Below are 18,027 nucleotides of genomic sequence, written 5' to 3'. Positions count from 1 at the left end.
TAAAATGTATTGACATTTGAAATTGACCATTATATAATTTCTCTTTCCTTTAGTAACCATGCTAAGTTGAAACTTTGATTATTCATTTGTATTTGTATTTTCAGGATGCTATAGGTTAAGCATATGTCTAAAGGGACATATCCAAAACAGTTCTGTCCAGTAATAAACCGACATTTAGAATTTTTCCCTGTCAAGTTTTTTCAATTGTGTAACCTTGTCAAAATAAATAGATTTTTTTTCGCAAAGAAACCTCTTTGTCCGTCTTCACCATCTATCCAAATGCCACCTCTATACTAGAAAGCAGTGGCACTGTCTATAATTCTTAGAGAACCAATGCCGTGCACCAGGGTTTTGCTGGTAACTGAATGGTATTTGTTCTTCAGTGAAAACTCCTGAAACAGGATGCCTTATTGTTCGCGATGGTAAGAGGGTTTAGATGAGGGCCCCTCTAGGCAGGCCAGTTCCTCTCTGCTCTGCAAGTGTCTCAGTGGGGCCAACCATAGATGCTTTGCAGGGGAATGGGACATTTCCTTTAAGCACAGCAGTTAGAATTGATTGATGGTATAAAATCATCCCCTGAAAAGCTGGTATAAGATCAGCTTTTTGGATTTACCTGAAATTTCTTAAACTGCTCTTTGCTCTAGTGGGGACACTCCTCTCTCCCTGAGAAACTCTTGCTGTTAGTTTTTACCATTTCGGTGCTCTTTAGAGGGTATTGGAGTTCTACTTTCTTGTCAGAAAATACCCTACTTGTGTATTTAATAAGCTGTTGGACAATAAATTGAGATGGGAGACTACCTTGGGTTTCTTCTTTCATTGCTCCATTTCCACCACAAAGAGACCAAGCAAGATGCCCATCAGATGGATGAGGCTGGTATCAGATACATCCCCCATCCACTGCAGAAAGCATCAGTGTTGTTCTGGCCACAACATCTGGGCCACCTGTATACGTATTCGTGTATATGAACTTTTTTCACAGTCTCTGCTCCCATCCCCAGGAACTTTTGTTCAAAATGAGATGCCCTTAGTTTCTTATTGTATTATACTCCTAATCTAAGCATGACTGTAATAAAAAGAGAAGCTGAAAGGATCCAACCCCCAAGGTTGAGGTTTCCTGGAAAACCCTTGAGAATCAGACCCATTCTCCCCTCTGTTCTGATTGGTCAGGAATCCTACCCGTGCTGCCCCCCCAACCCCCACCCCCACTGGTCACCATATCTGTCCCCTGACACAGACACATCAAGCCTGAGTCTTGAGTCCAGTTTACTGGGAACCTCAGGTCGGTGGCCTTCCTCTGCACCACTGGTCTTTATTAGGTAACAGGGAAGACAGCAGGGCTAATGTCGCCTCCTGGTTGCAGCAGGAATCAGATGGATCCTGTGTAACTTAGCTACCTGACCTCCCGTCACTCCTGCCCCTTTCTCTAACTCTTAACAGAATTTTAAACTTAGCAGTGCTTCATAGCTCCTAAACTCAGACACCACCTGTTGAATTTCCTCCACACATCCTTCCTCCCTGGTTTTCCCAAAACCTTTTTTGTCTTCTCCACCTCCCAAGAAACCTTTATTGACCACCCTCCCCACCCCCATGTGTACCCCCAACTGCTTGTTCCCCCTCCTCCTAGCCACTCTGGAACTCTGGCCTGCTTCTGTTACTGCATTTATCAGCCTAAACTGTAATTTGTTTCTAGCTGTGTCTTTCCTTGAGTACAGGATTTTTTTCTTATTTATCTTTGTGTCTTTCATACCTAATATGGAGCCCTAACTTTTTAAATTATTTGCATGTTAGATTAACCCTCTAGTCAAAATAGTGAGTTGCTTGTAACATATTAGACAGGTCTTTAAAATACCTTATCAGAGTGGCCGGTTAACATGGTTCATATATTTTGAGTTGATGAGTTTTCAAGGCAGATTAAAAAGAGAGGGATTGGGTCATTTTTAGGAGACTCTGGGTTATTTTTTGGTTTTGCAGACTGCTGCTGCTAAGTGACTTCAGTCATGTCCGACTCTGCGACCCCATAGACGGCAGCCCACCAGGCTCTGCCATCCCTGGGATTGTCCAGGCAAGAACACTGGAGTGGGTTGCCAGACTGGACAGAGTATTAATCATTGAAAAGCATCTCTCCAAAACTTGGGCTTGCATTTCACCTCAAGCATAAATTCAAAAATTATTATCCAAAGACATTTGCGAAGTTCTCTGACATTGTTTCATACCACTTATAATTAAGTTTTTTCTCACCCTGAGACATTTACCCAGTTTGAGATGGTTTTACAACTAAGCAGTTCTTTGAAAAACCTCGTAAGAGGTTTTATTTTTCAAGCAAATTTCAGATGATTTCTTGGTTGCTTAGCATTCCACTTGCATTTTTTCATCATGCTCCTTCTTTCCATGCCTTTCTGAATGGGAGAGCCTTTCAAATGTCCTCTGTTGACTTTCCCCTATTAACAGCCCAATTGTATAATTTTTACTAGGTCAGCAGGAGACTTGCCAAAGCACTACAGAATCGAGCCCCATGTTTATTCTAGGTTATGGAGTGACTTTTGAATCTGTACTTATTTATTCTGCATGCTAGAGTCACACAGGAATTTCTGCTTAACTCTCCTTGACCTTTTATGTTACTGTGCTCACACACACCCCCAGGCTATTCCAGAGGCTATTTGGAATGTGCCTATTAAAAACCTCAGGGGATGTGTTTGAAATTTTATTTCATGTTTTAAAGGTGACATTTTGATATACTCGATCCACTTTATATATAAAATTTCTAAGTGTAAAACCAGGGCTGCGTGAACTCTTAGGAACATTCTAGGAGGAAAATGTTTCTTTTTGTCTTAAAGTAAAATATCAAGTATATTCTTTGTTCTGCCTTTGTCAGTTTGGTTTGGTTAGGTTGCTAGAAGATGTTAGTTTAGTTTAGTTCCTGTGTTTGTACCCCATGGACTCATGGAATTATTAGAGATGGAAAGGATCAAAATGATGAGTCCCTCCTATTACAGTCAAATGGTCTGCTAGTGATAGACGAGAAGCAAAGTGATAAGAAATTCCAGCATCTATTTCGGGTTTAAATACCTCAGTAACAAAGTAAAAGAAGAATGTTGTTTAAAGCCTCTTTATTTTTTCAAAGCAGTCCTCTGACTGGGAGGAGATGTGTTAGTGACCTCCACATTTTTTTTCCTCCCAGGCGGCTGTGGTAGTGGTGTTCAATTTTGCTATGGTTCTGCTGATTTTTCCTGCAATTCTCAGCATGGATTTGTATCGACGTGAGGACAGGAGATTGGATATTTTCTGCTGTTTTACAAGGTACATTTTCTGTCTTCTGTCGCTTTTATTTGTTGGGAACATAGTGGTAATGTTTAGAGAACTTTTTAGTCTCTGCACTTGGAAGGGAGTGTAGTTAACAGTGTGCTGGACACAGGGGAGATGATAGACAGAGGATGCTTCCTCCGGGGGACGTCAGAGTCACAGGGTCTCTCCCCTCCCTTGAGCATCCTCAACAGCCCCGAGGTTGTGATACACGTGGTCATTGTTTATCACACACCGGTGTTGCTGATCGTTGGGAGTGGGTTGTATCCCTATGGGCAGAACAATGGTTTAAAACCACTATCTGGAAAAAATATCACCCTTTGCGTGGTTTGGTTTTTGAGTCTTTTTTTAAAGGAATTCTGCATTAAAAAGGTTCATCAGCATGTAACTTGATTTTTGTCAGCCAGATTCAGGATCAACCATCCATTTGGCCCCCTTTGACTTACTTATATCTCTGTCCAGGTAGATAAACCAGATGATGTTTGTGGAGTTCAGTGATAACATTTTGTTCCTAAATCAGAACTATGTAAAGTGGGTAGAATCAGTCATTGGCAAAAATGAAGGCATTGTTTCCTTGTTTCAGTATCCCACTGCAATATAATTCCCCCTCTTTCAGCCCCTGTGTCAGCAGAGTGATTCAGGTTGAACCCCAGGCCTACACAGAGACTCACGATAACACCCGCTACAGCCCCCCACCCCCCTACAGCAGCCACGGCTTCGCCCATGAAACCCAGATCACCATGCAGTCCACGGTGCAGCTTCGCACAGAATATGACCCCCACACACACGTGTACTACACCACTGCCGAGCCACGCTCCGAGATCTCCGTGCAGCCCGTCACCATGGCTCAGGACACACTCAGCTGCCAGAGCCCCGAGAGCACCAGCTCCACAAGGGACCTGCTCTCCCAGTTCTCTGACTCCAGCCTCCACTGCCTTGAGCCCCCCTGCACCAGGTGGACACTCTCATCTTTCGCTGAGAAGCACTATGCTCCTTTCCTCTTAAAACCAAAAGCCAAGGTAATTACCAAAACAGAAGACTCTATTCTTCAAAAAATAACAAAGCAGGCGCCTTTGAAATTCATTAGATTGCTTCTTCAGATGTGATATATTTCAGGCTCCTAAGGAGTCAGCCCATTTAGAGCTGGAGGTCATTTTAATGAGCTCATCTTCTACAGGCATGAATCTATGTGGCAAATGTTTCTTTCAAATTTGCATCAACTCCTTGCATTTTTAACATTTTATACTTTGTGAGCTTGTTTTAAAATGCATTTACCATGATTTTCTGTTTTTATTGCTCTGGAAAAACGACCCCTACATGCTATTTCCAGGCAGTATTATGGTAAGAGTGAGGTATAAACCAAACAGCTCATCTTTGTCAAGAGAGCCTTGGTTATGTTCCTCTGGGTCTGATCTCGGGCCCCTTATTCTGTTGCAGGTCGTGGTGATCTTCCTTTTCCTGGGCCTGCTGGGGGTCAGCCTTTATGGGACCACCCGAGTGCGTGATGGGCTGGATCTTACAGACATTGTGCCTCGGGAAACTAGAGAATATGACTTTATTGCTGCACAGTTCAAATACTTTTCTTTCTACAACATGTATATAGTCACTCAGAAAGCAGATTACCCGAATATCCAGCACTTACTTTATGACCTTCATAAGAGTTTCAGTAATGTGAAGTATGTCATGCTGGAAGAAAATAAACAGCTTCCCAAAATGTGGCTGCACTACTTCAGAGACTGGCTCCAAGGTAAGATGCTGCTGGGGGGCACTCATCCTTTGTGAGCGCTCACCATTCGGTCTTCAGTGTGTTCAATTTCCACAGGTTCTCTTTGTTCACTTTACTCAGGTGTTAGATTATAGTGTAACACTGACATGTTTCATTGAGTTCTAAGGATTGCTTAAAATGCTTATATAGACTCTGGGGCAGCTCCCAAATCTGGTTTTTTACCTGTAAAACAATGCAAACAATTCAAATAGCCAATTGAGAAACTTCTGTAAGAATTTATGAATACACAGTAGGAAATGGGAAAGTAGGTTATAAAATATGGAGCTGGATGCTTCTAGTACTCTTTTTTTTTTTTTTTTTTTTGAATAGTGGTTAGTTTGGTGACCAAGTGAAATTCAAGTGTTGATAGAATTTCCAGGCTGACTCGCTGCCAGATCATAGCTTAGTACACCAGTAGTTTGCATCATTGGAGAATATAATTTAAAATTCCATATTTTGACCATCTCTTGACTTGGCATATGAAATAAACTTAAATGCTCAATCGCATCTGATAGTATATCATAAATAATCAATTCTGCTTTAAAATGTCTTTCTTCACTTCTTACCTTGTCCTTAGAAACATTTCTAGGAAATAGTAGTAAACTGGAGAGAAAGAGAGCCTAAATTTGCTCCTAACTGTTGACTGAATATGAATGTATTCAGTAATTCTAAGAACATCTGTTCATTTATTATGTGTTGACACATGCAAAGTGAAGTGGAGAATCAAGATAATTATACACACAATTCAAGCAAAAATATTCTTACTGAAATACCCAAATAATGATGCCCCCAACATTTTTTGGCTTAAGTTATCCAAATGATTGTCTTAATTTCCCACTTAATTAGGCTTGTTACAGATTTAAATGCCTTTTATGGTCTTAAGTCAGTACACTTGTATGTAAAGATTAAGCAGCCAGTTTCCCTGTGAGTTTGCATGAAATGGTAAACAATGTGAATTCGATTGAAAATTGTTCAATACAGATTCTAGCTTTGACTCATGTTCTCAGAATTTTGTTCTTGTGTGTATTATCAGATTTGACCTCTTTCTCAGGAAGGCAAAGAGGACTACATGACATTAACAGTATTTTCTAACATGCTTATGAGATTAACTTAAATTTGTTCCAGGTCTTATTTTTTACAGTAGTATGGGAGGCAGTGTTGTTTTTTTTTTTTTTCTTCCAGATAATGAATCAAAAGAGGACCCAGAAAGTTGAGAGATTCCCTGCTTCTTTATTTTTCCCCCTTTGGCCAAAGACATGCAAATAACTTGCCACAAATAACAAAGAAGTCTGCAGAGCACTGCCAGTATCTGAGCGAAGAAGGGTTATTGTGGAATTGATTCCAGTGTCTTTGGCCATTCCTTTGGATGCTCAGTATGGCATGTTAGGCGGAGCTTGGGAAGGGGGCAGCAGGGCATTGTCTCCAGGCAGTGCAGAAAGCTAACCTTTTTATAGCGTATTATAAATTATCCTCATGCTCTCATCCCTTTAAAGACCTAAAACATTTGGACTTGAGAATCTTTTTAAAAGGTGCGCTTGAATCCTATTTTCATTGCTAAGTGAACAACACCCATCTAGACCAAGTAAGATCCATTCATGGCCCCTGATCTGGGTCCCAGCCAGACCAGATCTCTGCCTCTGACTCTGCCAAGGTCCAGCAGAGCGCTGTACACAGAAGGCCAGATACTGGGACCACCAGCTGCCTAGATGCTTTTCAGGCCTTTTGTGTGGTTGATTTGGTCTTTGAACATTTATTTCTTCCAAGGAAGTAGTTGTCCTTGAATCCACTTTCCTTCAGAACATTTTGGGTAGTTATAAGTGATGGGACCCTCATTAGAAAACCATGTCATCCCATCGGTCTTTAGCAACATTCCAGTGGTCTTTTTAAGGGAGGAGGGGTTTACTCATAAAAATATATAATCGAAATACAGAAAGTATCTCAAATGTCACCTTTAAACATATGTGCAAATGAGGTGGCCTTAGTGATAAAACCATATTTGCACAAATGGTGTTTGTTTATATTTCACACTGAATTACACAAATAAAATTTAGATTAACATTTTCTTTTTAAGCTCTTATACCAAAGAAAAATTGGCAATAGGGATAATTAACTCAGAACTTCACATTAGGAAATAATTTCTGGTATAAAATATTTTCAATGAAAAGGTTCTAGCCAAAATTTCATGTTTTGCTGTAAAATAAGTGAAACATCACAGTTCTTTGCTTCAGGGCATGTGTCGGAATATGAAGCGTTAGCCAAGGGAAGAAGCAAATTCCTGTTCCTTGTTTTGTGTCAAGATTCTATAATTTGTGTGCACTTAGGCCAAAACTTATTACTTGAGTTTTTTGATAATTAGGCAGAAAATAATATACTAATTATGAAAGAACTTAGCTTTTCTATGAAGTCAGTGATTATTTCTCATTCATCCTGAAGCCCCAGTAGAGTGAATGGCGAGTAGGGGCCAGCAGCGTCAACGATGAGTTGAACTAAATAGCCAGTGGGGGGTGACCTCCCCAAATCAAATCCTTCTTTCTTTGTCTCACTCAAGGGTGTCTTCAGACTATAAATATCCAACAACTGCACTCAGATTTTTGGGACCCCTGTTTGCCACTTTGTATCATTGATGCCCACGTTAGCTCTGCTGTCTTATTCTTGAGGTTCCGACAAATGCTTCCTGGGCACTGCAGTGCATTCAGGGCAGTTCAGAGCATCTGTGGTTCAAGCCAACGCTGGAAGAGGCTGCCTCTTCAAAGGTTAACTCCAGCACTTAGCTGCTGTGTGACTTTCCTTACATCACTTCACCATCCTAAGCCTCAGTTTTCTCATCTGTAAAATAATACTAGCAGGCTTAAAAACTCATGAGGTTTTAAGAGTTAAATGAGAGGTAATCAGTGTAAAATGCTTAGACAGCCCTGCACTCACTATAAGCCTGAGCTGCTCCTCAGGATTAGCAGGTCAAGAGGAAAGGGTTAAAGTGCCATGGACGCCACAAAGTGATGAAAATTCTGTTATGGTGAGGAAACCAGAACAGGCCTGTTTTCTGGGGGGTTGTGGGGTAGAGGTGGTTTTTTTCTCTCCTGTTTGTTTTTTTTTTTTCAAAAACCAAAAAAAAAAAAAAAAAAAAGGCTTTAGGTAATAAAATAACATCTGTTCAATACTGAGGGTTGTGTGCATGCCTCGCTATGAAAAACAGTCTGTGTGCAAGGGGAGCACAGCCGTTCCCGGTGGTCTCCCCACCCAGCCTTGCAGCCGTTCCACACTCCCCAAACAGGGCCTTCTTTCACCACGGAGCCTGCGGGCCTCGTCCCCAAATTGTTCCTATGAAAACAATGCCCACAGCAAAGGTTTAGAGAAGATCAGACAGAGAGGGACAGAGAGCGCGAGAGAGGGTCTGTGCTTTCCTCTTCCCTCAACTTCAACCCCCATTTTGAGCACGAAAAACAGAACCAGTTCTGTGTGTTGGGAGGAGTAGGGGGCAAGTGACTTTGAAGTGACTGAAGATGCTGCCTCTGTTCCTACTGACCACGTCTAACCTGTGCATGTGCAACTTGTTCAAAAGATGTGGCTTCTTAGGGGCTGGGACTCTGGCGTTCTACGTGGGAGGTGATTTGGGGTGCAGGGCAACGAAAGGGGTGAGGGTGTCAGAGGAGACTGTGTGTGAGCCAGCAGTTGCTCAGCGCCTAAGGCCGGGTCACCAGGGCCCTGTTTTCTCTTCCAACACGCTTATCTCTTTACAGCTGTAGCCAAACCGTCAGGTCTGTAATGATGGTTTTGATTACAGAGGCCAAGCGCAGCTGTGTGTGGTGGGCTGGTGGGCTCGCCCATCCCCCAAGCCCACAAAGCTCTTTCCTTCCCCCTCCCCGGCCTTGCGGTTTGTCATCTGTTCTCACAGAGCCCCCTTGTATTGGCCTGTGGCTTCCTGTTCTCAATCTGATCCAAATTTACCCTGTGAGGTATTTCCCTGCACACACGCGCACACAAGATCCGTCCTCCCCCTCCTTCACACCCCCTCTTCAAGGAAGGGTGGCAAAGAGGAAGAGAACAGTCGAGAGTGAATAGGTGTTGGCTGTGATCTTTACGCAACCTGGCAGCCGATCCCACAGCTTGTGTTAGCTCCACAAGTCGAACAGATGGAACAAATTGACAGAATCATGTTCACTCACCCTGGGCTGGAGAAGCAACTCAGTTGCTGTTGGAAGTTGGGGGTTTGAATGTGTTTTTCCTGCTCTGAATGGAATTTCTGGTTGTATTGAAGAACCCATGGCTTAGTACCTAATGTGTAACAAAATAGCGTTTGAGCCTAGTGTGTCTTCCTCACCCAGCTTTCTCTTGCTTTCTTGTGACCTGGGGGAGAAGAGGGGGGAGTTTGGGGTTAAAACATGTGTATTTGTTTCCTAGAAATGAATATTCCCTCCCTTCTGCCCTTTGAAGCATTGATTATCAGCATCCTGAAGTTCATTCACGAAACATGAGTATCACGTGAAATCAAGAATAAGCAGAATACAGGATGCTTGGAGTTGATGGCGAACACTCCTCAGTCCTCAGTCCACCCCATTAGGACCAGGATCAATCTGGTTAAGAGTTATAATATATTACACACATTTGCCTTTTCTAGGACTTCAGGATGCATTTGACAGTGACTGGGAAACCGGGAAAATCATGCCAAACAATTACAAAAATGGATCGGATGATGGGGTCCTTGCCTACAAACTCCTGGTACAAACCGGCAGCCGTGATAAGCCCATTGACATCAGTCAGGTACTCTCACTGCCTTACACCTTGGGAGCTTCAGAGAGAGTTGTTGAGCAGGGCTTTGGGGCTTTTTATCCCACTGGATAATTGTGTGGCTGCGGGCAAACCAGACTGCCTCACCTTGCTCATCTGTCGAATGGGGACAAGTGTGTTACTTACCTTCAGAGCAGTTGTCAGAACAAAGTATAGTTGAGGCAGTGCAGATTCTTTCAGATGTTAGACATACTGTGTTGCATACTGTTCTCTTTTGAATTCTAGTCCTTGTTACCATGTCAGTCTTGGTTATATTCAAACTTGGAAAGGTGAGTCAGTTGGGTAGCAGAATTTGAAAGAATAGACATTGGGGTGATGGATGGGTTAGGAGAGATTACTAGCAGGATGGGAAGATTTGTTAGGTTTGATTCCTTTGGGTCACTGTGGCATGAGGGGTAGGAGAGGACAGACAGATTGCTCTGTCATGAGTGAGGCAGACGGAAATGCAGATCTTTGGAGCCTTCATGGACTCACTGTTGTGCTCACCCCTGACGAAAGAAGAGCTGTTCCTGTTTGGTAATCATATTCTCCAGCTGCATTTGCCTCTTGGCTGTGACGCTTGGATTCCAGCATATCCCCTCTGATTCCTTGGGCATGCTGGTGAGGGCATTTGGACCCTTCACATTTCAGAGGAGTCCAGTCCCACTCCTGACTTCCCCAGGTCCTCCTCCCACTGTTCTTTGTAGCTTACTTGCTTCACCTTGAGGCAGAAAACCGTCATGCTAATGATCTTCCCAGCAGCTCTGTTTATTGTCTCCCCATTTTTGCTGGCATTAAAGGTGACAGATTTACAAAGTACATTGTTCAGAGTTATTATGGAGTGTGAACTTAGTGCTTTATGGCCGCATGCGGCATGCTGTCAGGTTTGACAAGGATGCAGGCAGAGGAGTCTGTCTGAGAGATGGCAGGGGGATGCTGGGGGCTGGGTTGGTTTTAGGGACCAGGGACACCATGGAACAAATGTGATTGGGCCAGGCCGCCAGACATCATTTCCTCTGCCTGGGAGGGAGAAAAGCGTGCTGGGTGCACGGAGGCCGTGTGAGCTGTACTATGTAATTCCAGAGACGGCTTGAAGACATACAGTTGTTACATATCCTGTGGATTAATTGAATCCAGATCCCTGAAATTTAGTTCTCTCCCTCTCCTCCACTTTCTTCCTTTACTCTTTCCCTATTAACTTCTGTCACTGGTGTTTTTCATTTTGTTAAAGATGAAAAGCGTTGGAACCAGGTCTCCATCTGAAGTAAACAGGAAAAAATATATGCATATGTACACGTGTGTCTGTGTGTATTTGTCTCTGGATGTGTTTCATCTATACAGGGCCCGCAGACCAGCCCTAGAGGGAGCCTAGTATTTATTTGGCTTCCTCTTAGGATGTGGCACATATGCTAAATGGGACCACCTCGCTCAGACTAAGATTCCCAGAAAGACCAAGATTGTGCACCCGTCCCTTCTACTTTCTGGCGATGGACATCTTTTGAATACACAGGTCATAGGAGGCTAGTGTTAGCAAAATTTATACAGATGTTGTTTTATTTTTATAGCTCTCCTCCATTTACTGGGTGGCATTTCCTTCAGTGTTAACAGCAGAGGTTAACTGCACACAGACGTGTATGGGGATTCTTGCCAGGTTTTTTTTTCCCCCTTCCCCTCCTATAAATATGTTTCTCCAGATTGTTCATTCTCTGCCTTGGCTGCAGACACTCTTTTAGCGTTCAGATTTAATTGGTTCAGTCAATTCCTGGGCCATCTGCCGAACTGTGCGTGTGTGTGTGTATGTGTGTTATAAACATGCCGATTGTTGCATTCTCTGATAAGTGCATTTTAAAAGGAACCAAAGGTGTTCTCATGGGATTTTCTGCACTTGCAAACAGAGACATTCTTTTCTTTGTTGCAAATGCTGATGCAGTCTCTGCTTCTCTGTAGGCAGGAGTGCATTGACCCCAAGCCCCCACTCTGAAAGTCTCCTGTTCTACCCATTTTGCAGCTGACTAAACGGCGCCTGGTGGATGCAGACGGCATCATTAACCCCAGTGCTTTCTACATCTACCTGACTGCTTGGGTCAGCAATGACCCTGTGGCTTATGCTGCCTCCCAAGCCAACATCCGGCCTCACCGTCCTGAGTGGGTTCATGACAAAGCCGACTACATGCCAGAAACCAGGCTGAGAAGTAAGTAGCCCTCCACTGGACCTGCGAGCTGGTGAGGGCTCCTTGCACCGTGTACTTCCAAACTCAGTTATAGCCCTCATCCGTTGACACCAATTAGGGTTCAAAAGTGTAAACAGAACAATGTATTTCTTTTAGTTTAAAACTCTGGAAGACAGATGAGGATGTGTAATCAAATACAACTCATGCTCTATCACACTGAGAAATAAGAGTCTCTAATCTCTCTTTGTGCCTTTGACTCTAAAACATCCACCAGGCATCTCTCTTTAATGCCAGCTGTTCCATGTGAAAGTTGGGGACGCCTCCAGGTTGAGTGTTGTTTTACTATTGCAGAGTTTTATCACTGGGGATTATATGTTTATCTTAACTTTGTCAACTCTGGTGTTGAAGGGATTTTTGGCAAGTTGAGTCATTCCTATAAGCCACCAAGCACCTGTACTCTGTCAAAGCTGTTTAAACCGGAGCAGAAAAGTCTGTATACAACAGCGTCCTCTTCCTTTCACCTCTCAGCCCCAACTTTGAAAGGTGGTTCTGGATGGATTTAATTTGCATTTATGTTAGAGATATTAGTTGCTTATGCCTTGGGTATGAGGCTGAGGATGGACGTGAGAAAGAAGACAGTCCCTTTGCGAACATGGCTGGAGAGCAGGCGGGTTGTGCTTCCCTGTATCTAAACCTCAGAGCCTGGTGGCAAGCAGCCAAGGCTTGTCTTAATGAAAATTTATAGTTGAGATTATAATAGGGCAAATCATGTTTAGCAAGTCAGCTGAATGACCCCAAAGGGTCTGGAACACACAACGGCAGTAACTAAATGCTTGTTGTGTGAGGATTTCTTCCCCTGCTGCTGAAGACTTAGCATTGCATTAAAAAAGAAGCATGGAAGGTTTAAGTGTGTAAGATCACTAAAAGGATAAGAAAGTTAAGCATTTTTCTCAGTAAAGCATGACTTTGGAGTTATTTTGTTCTCATAAGTGATTAAGTAAAATGGTTTGAACTTAGTATTTTCACTTGTGTCAGTTGAACGGAAAAAAATGTTACCACAATTGAATTCTTAAGTTGTTTAGACCCGTTGCAAACAAGGACTGCTTCTAGAAGATGAAAATCTAAGGGTAAATCAATACACAGATCACAGTCTCCTCCTCCACCTGCAACCCCCCTCCCCCAAAATCAAAAGTTGATTATCATTTAAAATTGTTTAAACCAAAGACTGAAACTGTCAAGACCTCAAGACTATCACTGGTATTGTTTGTCCTTCACGTTGAAGAAGTAAGCAGACTTTCTTGCTGAGTTCTCTCTCTCCTCATTGCACTTACGGAGAATCTGGGGACTCACGTCTGGGAGGCTAACGGTGGGACACTTGCTGCCTTTTTTCTGCCTTTGGATGAAGCCTGTTTGCCTCTGTCAGTGTTGCCGGGAGCCCCTGACTCCTGGGCCCTCTCCCTGTTGTCTTTCCTGTGCAGTCCCCGCGGCAGAGCCCATCGAATATGCTCAGTTCCCTTTCTACCTCAACGGCCTGCGTGACACCTCGGACTTCGTTGAAGCCATCGAAAAAGTCAGAACCATCTGCAATAACTACACGAGCCTGGGGCTCTCCAGCTACCCCAACGGCTACCCCTTCCTCTTCTGGGAGCAGTACATTGGCCTCCGCCACTGGCTCCTCCTGTCCATCAGTGTGGTGCTGGCCTGCACGTTCCTCGTGTGTGCCGTCTTCCTCCTGAACCCCTGGACGGCCGGGATCATTGTGAGTTGATTCTAAGGGTCTTTGTGGAAGTCAAATTCCTTTCAGCATAGCTCTTTCTGCAGCCGGGAAGTTTTGTTTATGTCTGGGCCTCGGGAGGAGGGTATAGATTGCATCATCCATACTGTATTTATTCTACTGGAGGTGGCGAGGTTCATGCTTAGGTAGAGTCTTTAATGGCCTTAATCTTATGTCTCCTCTCCTATAACATTAAACTTTTTAGGTAAAGATGGGGGAGTTTTTGAGCACACTGTCCATAATAGAGCTGAGTGTATATTGATACAAACACTCAAAGCATAACTGATTTTTTTTTTTATTCAAGTGTCATTTTGTTACGACACCCATACCAAATATAGAGAAGATTCTTCCAAATGGAGGGATAATTAGAGAAGTTGGGACGGTGGTATATGGATAAATCATTTTAGAGACGGTTTTGTGTGGTGTATTTAACTCTTAGGGAGAAATGATCAAGTATTGCCAATCTATTTTTTTTACATTCTTTCACCAAGTATAATGCTTGCAGGTTTGAAGCTAGTTTCGTGTAGAGTCTAATAAAATCATGGCAGTGTTTAAATTCCATGAACTGTGGTATAGCCTTCAAAATGCCAAAATTAGAAAAACAGAGGCCAGGTCTTGTTTCCGCACCATGAGTCTGTACAGCAGGTATGTTTAAAGGTAAATGTTTAGTCTGTGGGAGTTTTCATGGTACTTAAGCAATTGATGTTATCCATCTTTCATTAGCTTATTAAAAGAAAGCAAAGGGAACTTTTATTGTACTTGTCTGCTCGCCCTTCACTGCCTGCTGTCCCCCACCCCCAGAAGGAAAGATCATTCTCTCCTTCTCTTGTAAAGTTTATTGTTTTATTTGTATTTTCTCCTCTTTGGCCCAAAAAACTCCAAAGTCTACCTCACGGATTCTTTCCATCTCCCTAGAAATTTTTACAAGGCAGATGAAAGAATGGCAAATAAAAGCTTTTCCCTGGATTTAACTGTTTGCTTTGTCCACCCCAGTGACTCCACATTTCTTCAGAGTGAAGGGGCTGTAACCTGACCCGCATCGGCTGACCATACGTCCCCTTTCTCCTAAGTCATCCTCACTCAGCCCACAGGCTCTCCAAACAAAAGCAAAGCAACTTCTATGTAAAAGAATATTTATTCAGCCTGTCCTATCAACTTTCTTTAGGATGGAGGGCAAGGCAACCAAAAAAGTTTCAGCTCGGTTACAAGTTGAAGGATGATCTCTGATGGTTAAGATCAAAACAGAAGGAAACGCCTTGTTTTAAACTATATTAAATTTGTAGCCAGCAATAAGTACATATCTGTATAACTCTTTATAGATCACACTCATGGAATAGTTTGGAAAGAATTTTTGCAACACCCAGAGTGTGTTTGTGCCCAGCCACTCATCCTGTGTGTTTTTTTTAAAGGTGACAGTCTTGGCTTTGATGACAGTTGAGCTCTTTGGCATGATGGGCCTCATTGGAATCAAGCTGAGTGCCGTGCCTGTGGTCATCTTGATTGCTTCCGTCGGCATTGGAGTGGAATTCACTGTTCATGTCGCTCTGGTATGGGAGATAGTTTCAGGGAAAGCTGTGAAAAGGCAACCTATTTCCTCAAGCTCATTTAGTTTACAAGTTGGGAACCTTTTCATTTTCTCCACCATCAAGGAGCACATCTGACACATATCACAGCAAAAGGCTTGGGAGCACAGACACTCCCCAGGAGTGGCTGCAGTTCAGCTGGACTCCTTTCCCTCTGAGGGAATCTAAGAAGCAGGTCATCAAAGGTGGACGTTAGCCGGGCCGTGGCAGCAGTAGACAGTGTCCTCGGTGTGTCCGAGTGGGCCCAGAAGGATTCTGCTTATTTGGTGGTGTCAGTTGTGTCACGGGTCCTAAAGGTGTCAGCTGTTCCTAGACAGATGTTATATGAGTATGTGTGTGCACAAATACATACAGTTTTTAAAACCACAGTAATGAAGCGGGAATAACATGAGACCACACTCACAGGCATGGTGGGCGGGCATAGTTGAGAGAGAAGTGAATTGGCAGCTAAGGAAATACCCTGGGGCTAATGAACTCCCCATCTGAACACCACCCCCCACCCCAGTTCCTTCGACCTCCCAGCCTCCAAATTCATGACAACAGGACATAAAAGAACTAGTGTTGCTCTCCATAGGAATCTCTCCCCTCTCTCTGTGGGCCCAGTCTTGTGAAAAAGGAGGGTAAACTTCAAGAGGAGTCTAATCCATGAGACAAGTCCATCGTATACATTTATCAGAGAATTATTTAAAAGCCCCACAGTGATGTGTAAATTATGCTCCATCCACACTTGTGTTTATAGCCTAAGACCTTGAGTTTACATAGGCATTCAGTAAATACTTGTTGACTGAATAAATACTGATGTTAGGAATCCTTGGCCAGGAAACCTCGCACTGGACTTGGATCAGATTACTTTTAGCCTTGCTTTTGCAGTCTCTAGCATTGGGCTCAACACATGGCCTCTGTGTGTCTACACACGGGTGTCTACTACTTTCTATTGTCCTCTTTCAGGGCCATATTTATGCTACTTAGGGATTATAAACTTTTGTATTTCAGAAAGAATGTTCTGTTGCAGTTAACCTGTTCTTCCCCCAGTGTATAATAAAAAGGTGATAATATAGAAACAGTTCTCTAAATTTTGATCCTACCCAAATTGCTTTCCTCAGTTGAGCTGGGAAGAAGGAGAGGGGATTTTTAAAAAGAAGAGCTTAGAACTTAGAAAACACATAATATCATTTCTTTGAAAAATGAGAAACATTTATATGTGAGTTAAAAACTACAAATCATTTTATTCTGTTGTGAATGAAAACCACTCTTTTTGGTGGCTATCATTACAGACCAGGGTGGTCCTAGATCAGATTTTTGTGGTGGAAATGCTTAATATCTTTTCTTAAACTGTTGCAGCACCCTGGGTCTCTGAGGTAGTAGGAACATAAATATCCATACCAGTGTTGAATAAACAATGAAGGAACGCCTCTACTCCTCATGCAAGATTTAATCCTGAGAATGTCAGGAGTCTCAAGAGCCAACTTGGCTTTGTGCTGCCAGCCCAAGTCTTCATCAGGAGACTATCCACTCACAGGACATGGCATTCTGACCACATCCTGTATGTGAACGTCATCAAGGGGTCAGTGGGCATCCGGCAGTTCATTGTCCCAGTAGCGTGAGTTATACGCAAGAAGATCAACTCGGCTCTGGCGCTTATGGCCTCATGGCCCAAATACAGCACAGACAGCATGGTTCCAGACCATTTTAGTGCTTTCCTCTCAGGAGAAAAAGATAACTACTTGGACCCTAAAGTCTCCTCAACTCTGAAAGAGCATCACTTACATAGACCCCACTTTAGAGAAAAGTAATACACCTTGGTACACTTGTGTGTAGTTTTATTTCTTCATCCATTAAGTAGTCCTTAATGGACATGTCTTTCCCCAAGACGCATATGCCACCTGCAAGGGCTCCAGGCCCTCTTCTCAGCATCCCAGAGCAGCCTGCGCTTTCAGAGAGCAAGCTTGTGCCAGGCTCGGCCCTCCCTGTTAGGTCCCACTGAGGGGAACAGGCAGGGTGTAACAGTAACTAACCCACATTAAAATGGTCTTGGGTCATACTCTCAAGCCAATAGTGTGATATACCAAGACCTACATAAGGTTTCCATTTGGTATCAACAATGCCCTTGACCTAGAAGACCTTGAGAACACAAAAGAGTTGGACATGTCCACCCATATTTAGAACAGGCTTGATTGAATTTCTTGTGATACGTTAATGGTACTTACATGTCCTATAAACATATAAGTCTGAACACAGTGACAGAAATTCTAACCTCAGTATAATCATGAGGAAATACGTACTTGGCACCTCGGTGCTAAGCCCATTTTAAAGTAAGATCTTGACCTTTCAAAAAATCGGGAGAAATGCTGTTGCTTTCACAGCTAGAGATCTCCCATGTGAAGAATGTAAGATCGCTCTCATGGGGAGTGAACTCAAGGGTGAGTGACAGTGAAAAGAAGGGAACATTTTGCTCATTTTTATATAGTTTTGGCATCGTTTTTAAATTTATTTTATTTTTTTTTTTTTCGTGTTTAAATTTAAAGTAAATACGCTTTCCATCTTTTTTGTTGCTGTTCAAGATTTACATCAACACCAAATACAATCCATTATTATTAACAGGTCAATTTAGTGTAAGCCTAGATTTAGCCAAGTTGAGCAACCCCAATTAAACATTCCAATAGCTAGACA

General features: G+C 42.9%; 1 protein-coding gene across 6 annotated transcripts in view; it reads left to right on the top strand.

Moving 5' to 3' along the window:
* The window catches only part of PTCH1 (patched 1), a 69,195-nt gene that overhangs the window by 40,570 nt on the left and 10,598 nt on the right, over positions 1-18,027 (top strand). For all 6 annotated transcript variants that reach the window (XM_055578999.1, XM_055578998.1, XM_055578997.1 and 3 more), the window contains 7 exons: positions 3,179-3,297; positions 3,917-4,319; positions 4,738-5,047; positions 9,681-9,823; positions 11,838-12,021; positions 13,479-13,759; positions 15,184-15,321. In XM_055578999.1, the coding sequence (XP_055434974.1) occupies positions 3,179-3,297; positions 3,917-4,319; positions 4,738-5,047; positions 9,681-9,823; positions 11,838-12,021; positions 13,479-13,759; positions 15,184-15,321 (1,578 nt within the window). The remainder of the gene's footprint in view (positions 1-3,178; positions 3,298-3,916; positions 4,320-4,737; positions 5,048-9,680; positions 9,824-11,837; positions 12,022-13,478; positions 13,760-15,183; positions 15,322-18,027) is intronic.

Source organism: Bubalus kerabau, chromosome 4, assembly GCF_029407905.1.
Source record: "Bubalus kerabau isolate K-KA32 ecotype Philippines breed swamp buffalo chromosome 4, PCC_UOA_SB_1v2, whole genome shotgun sequence".
Taxonomy (NCBI): Eukaryota; Metazoa; Chordata; class Mammalia; order Artiodactyla; family Bovidae; genus Bubalus; species Bubalus kerabau.
This window is presented reverse-complemented; position numbering and strand designations above follow the sequence as displayed.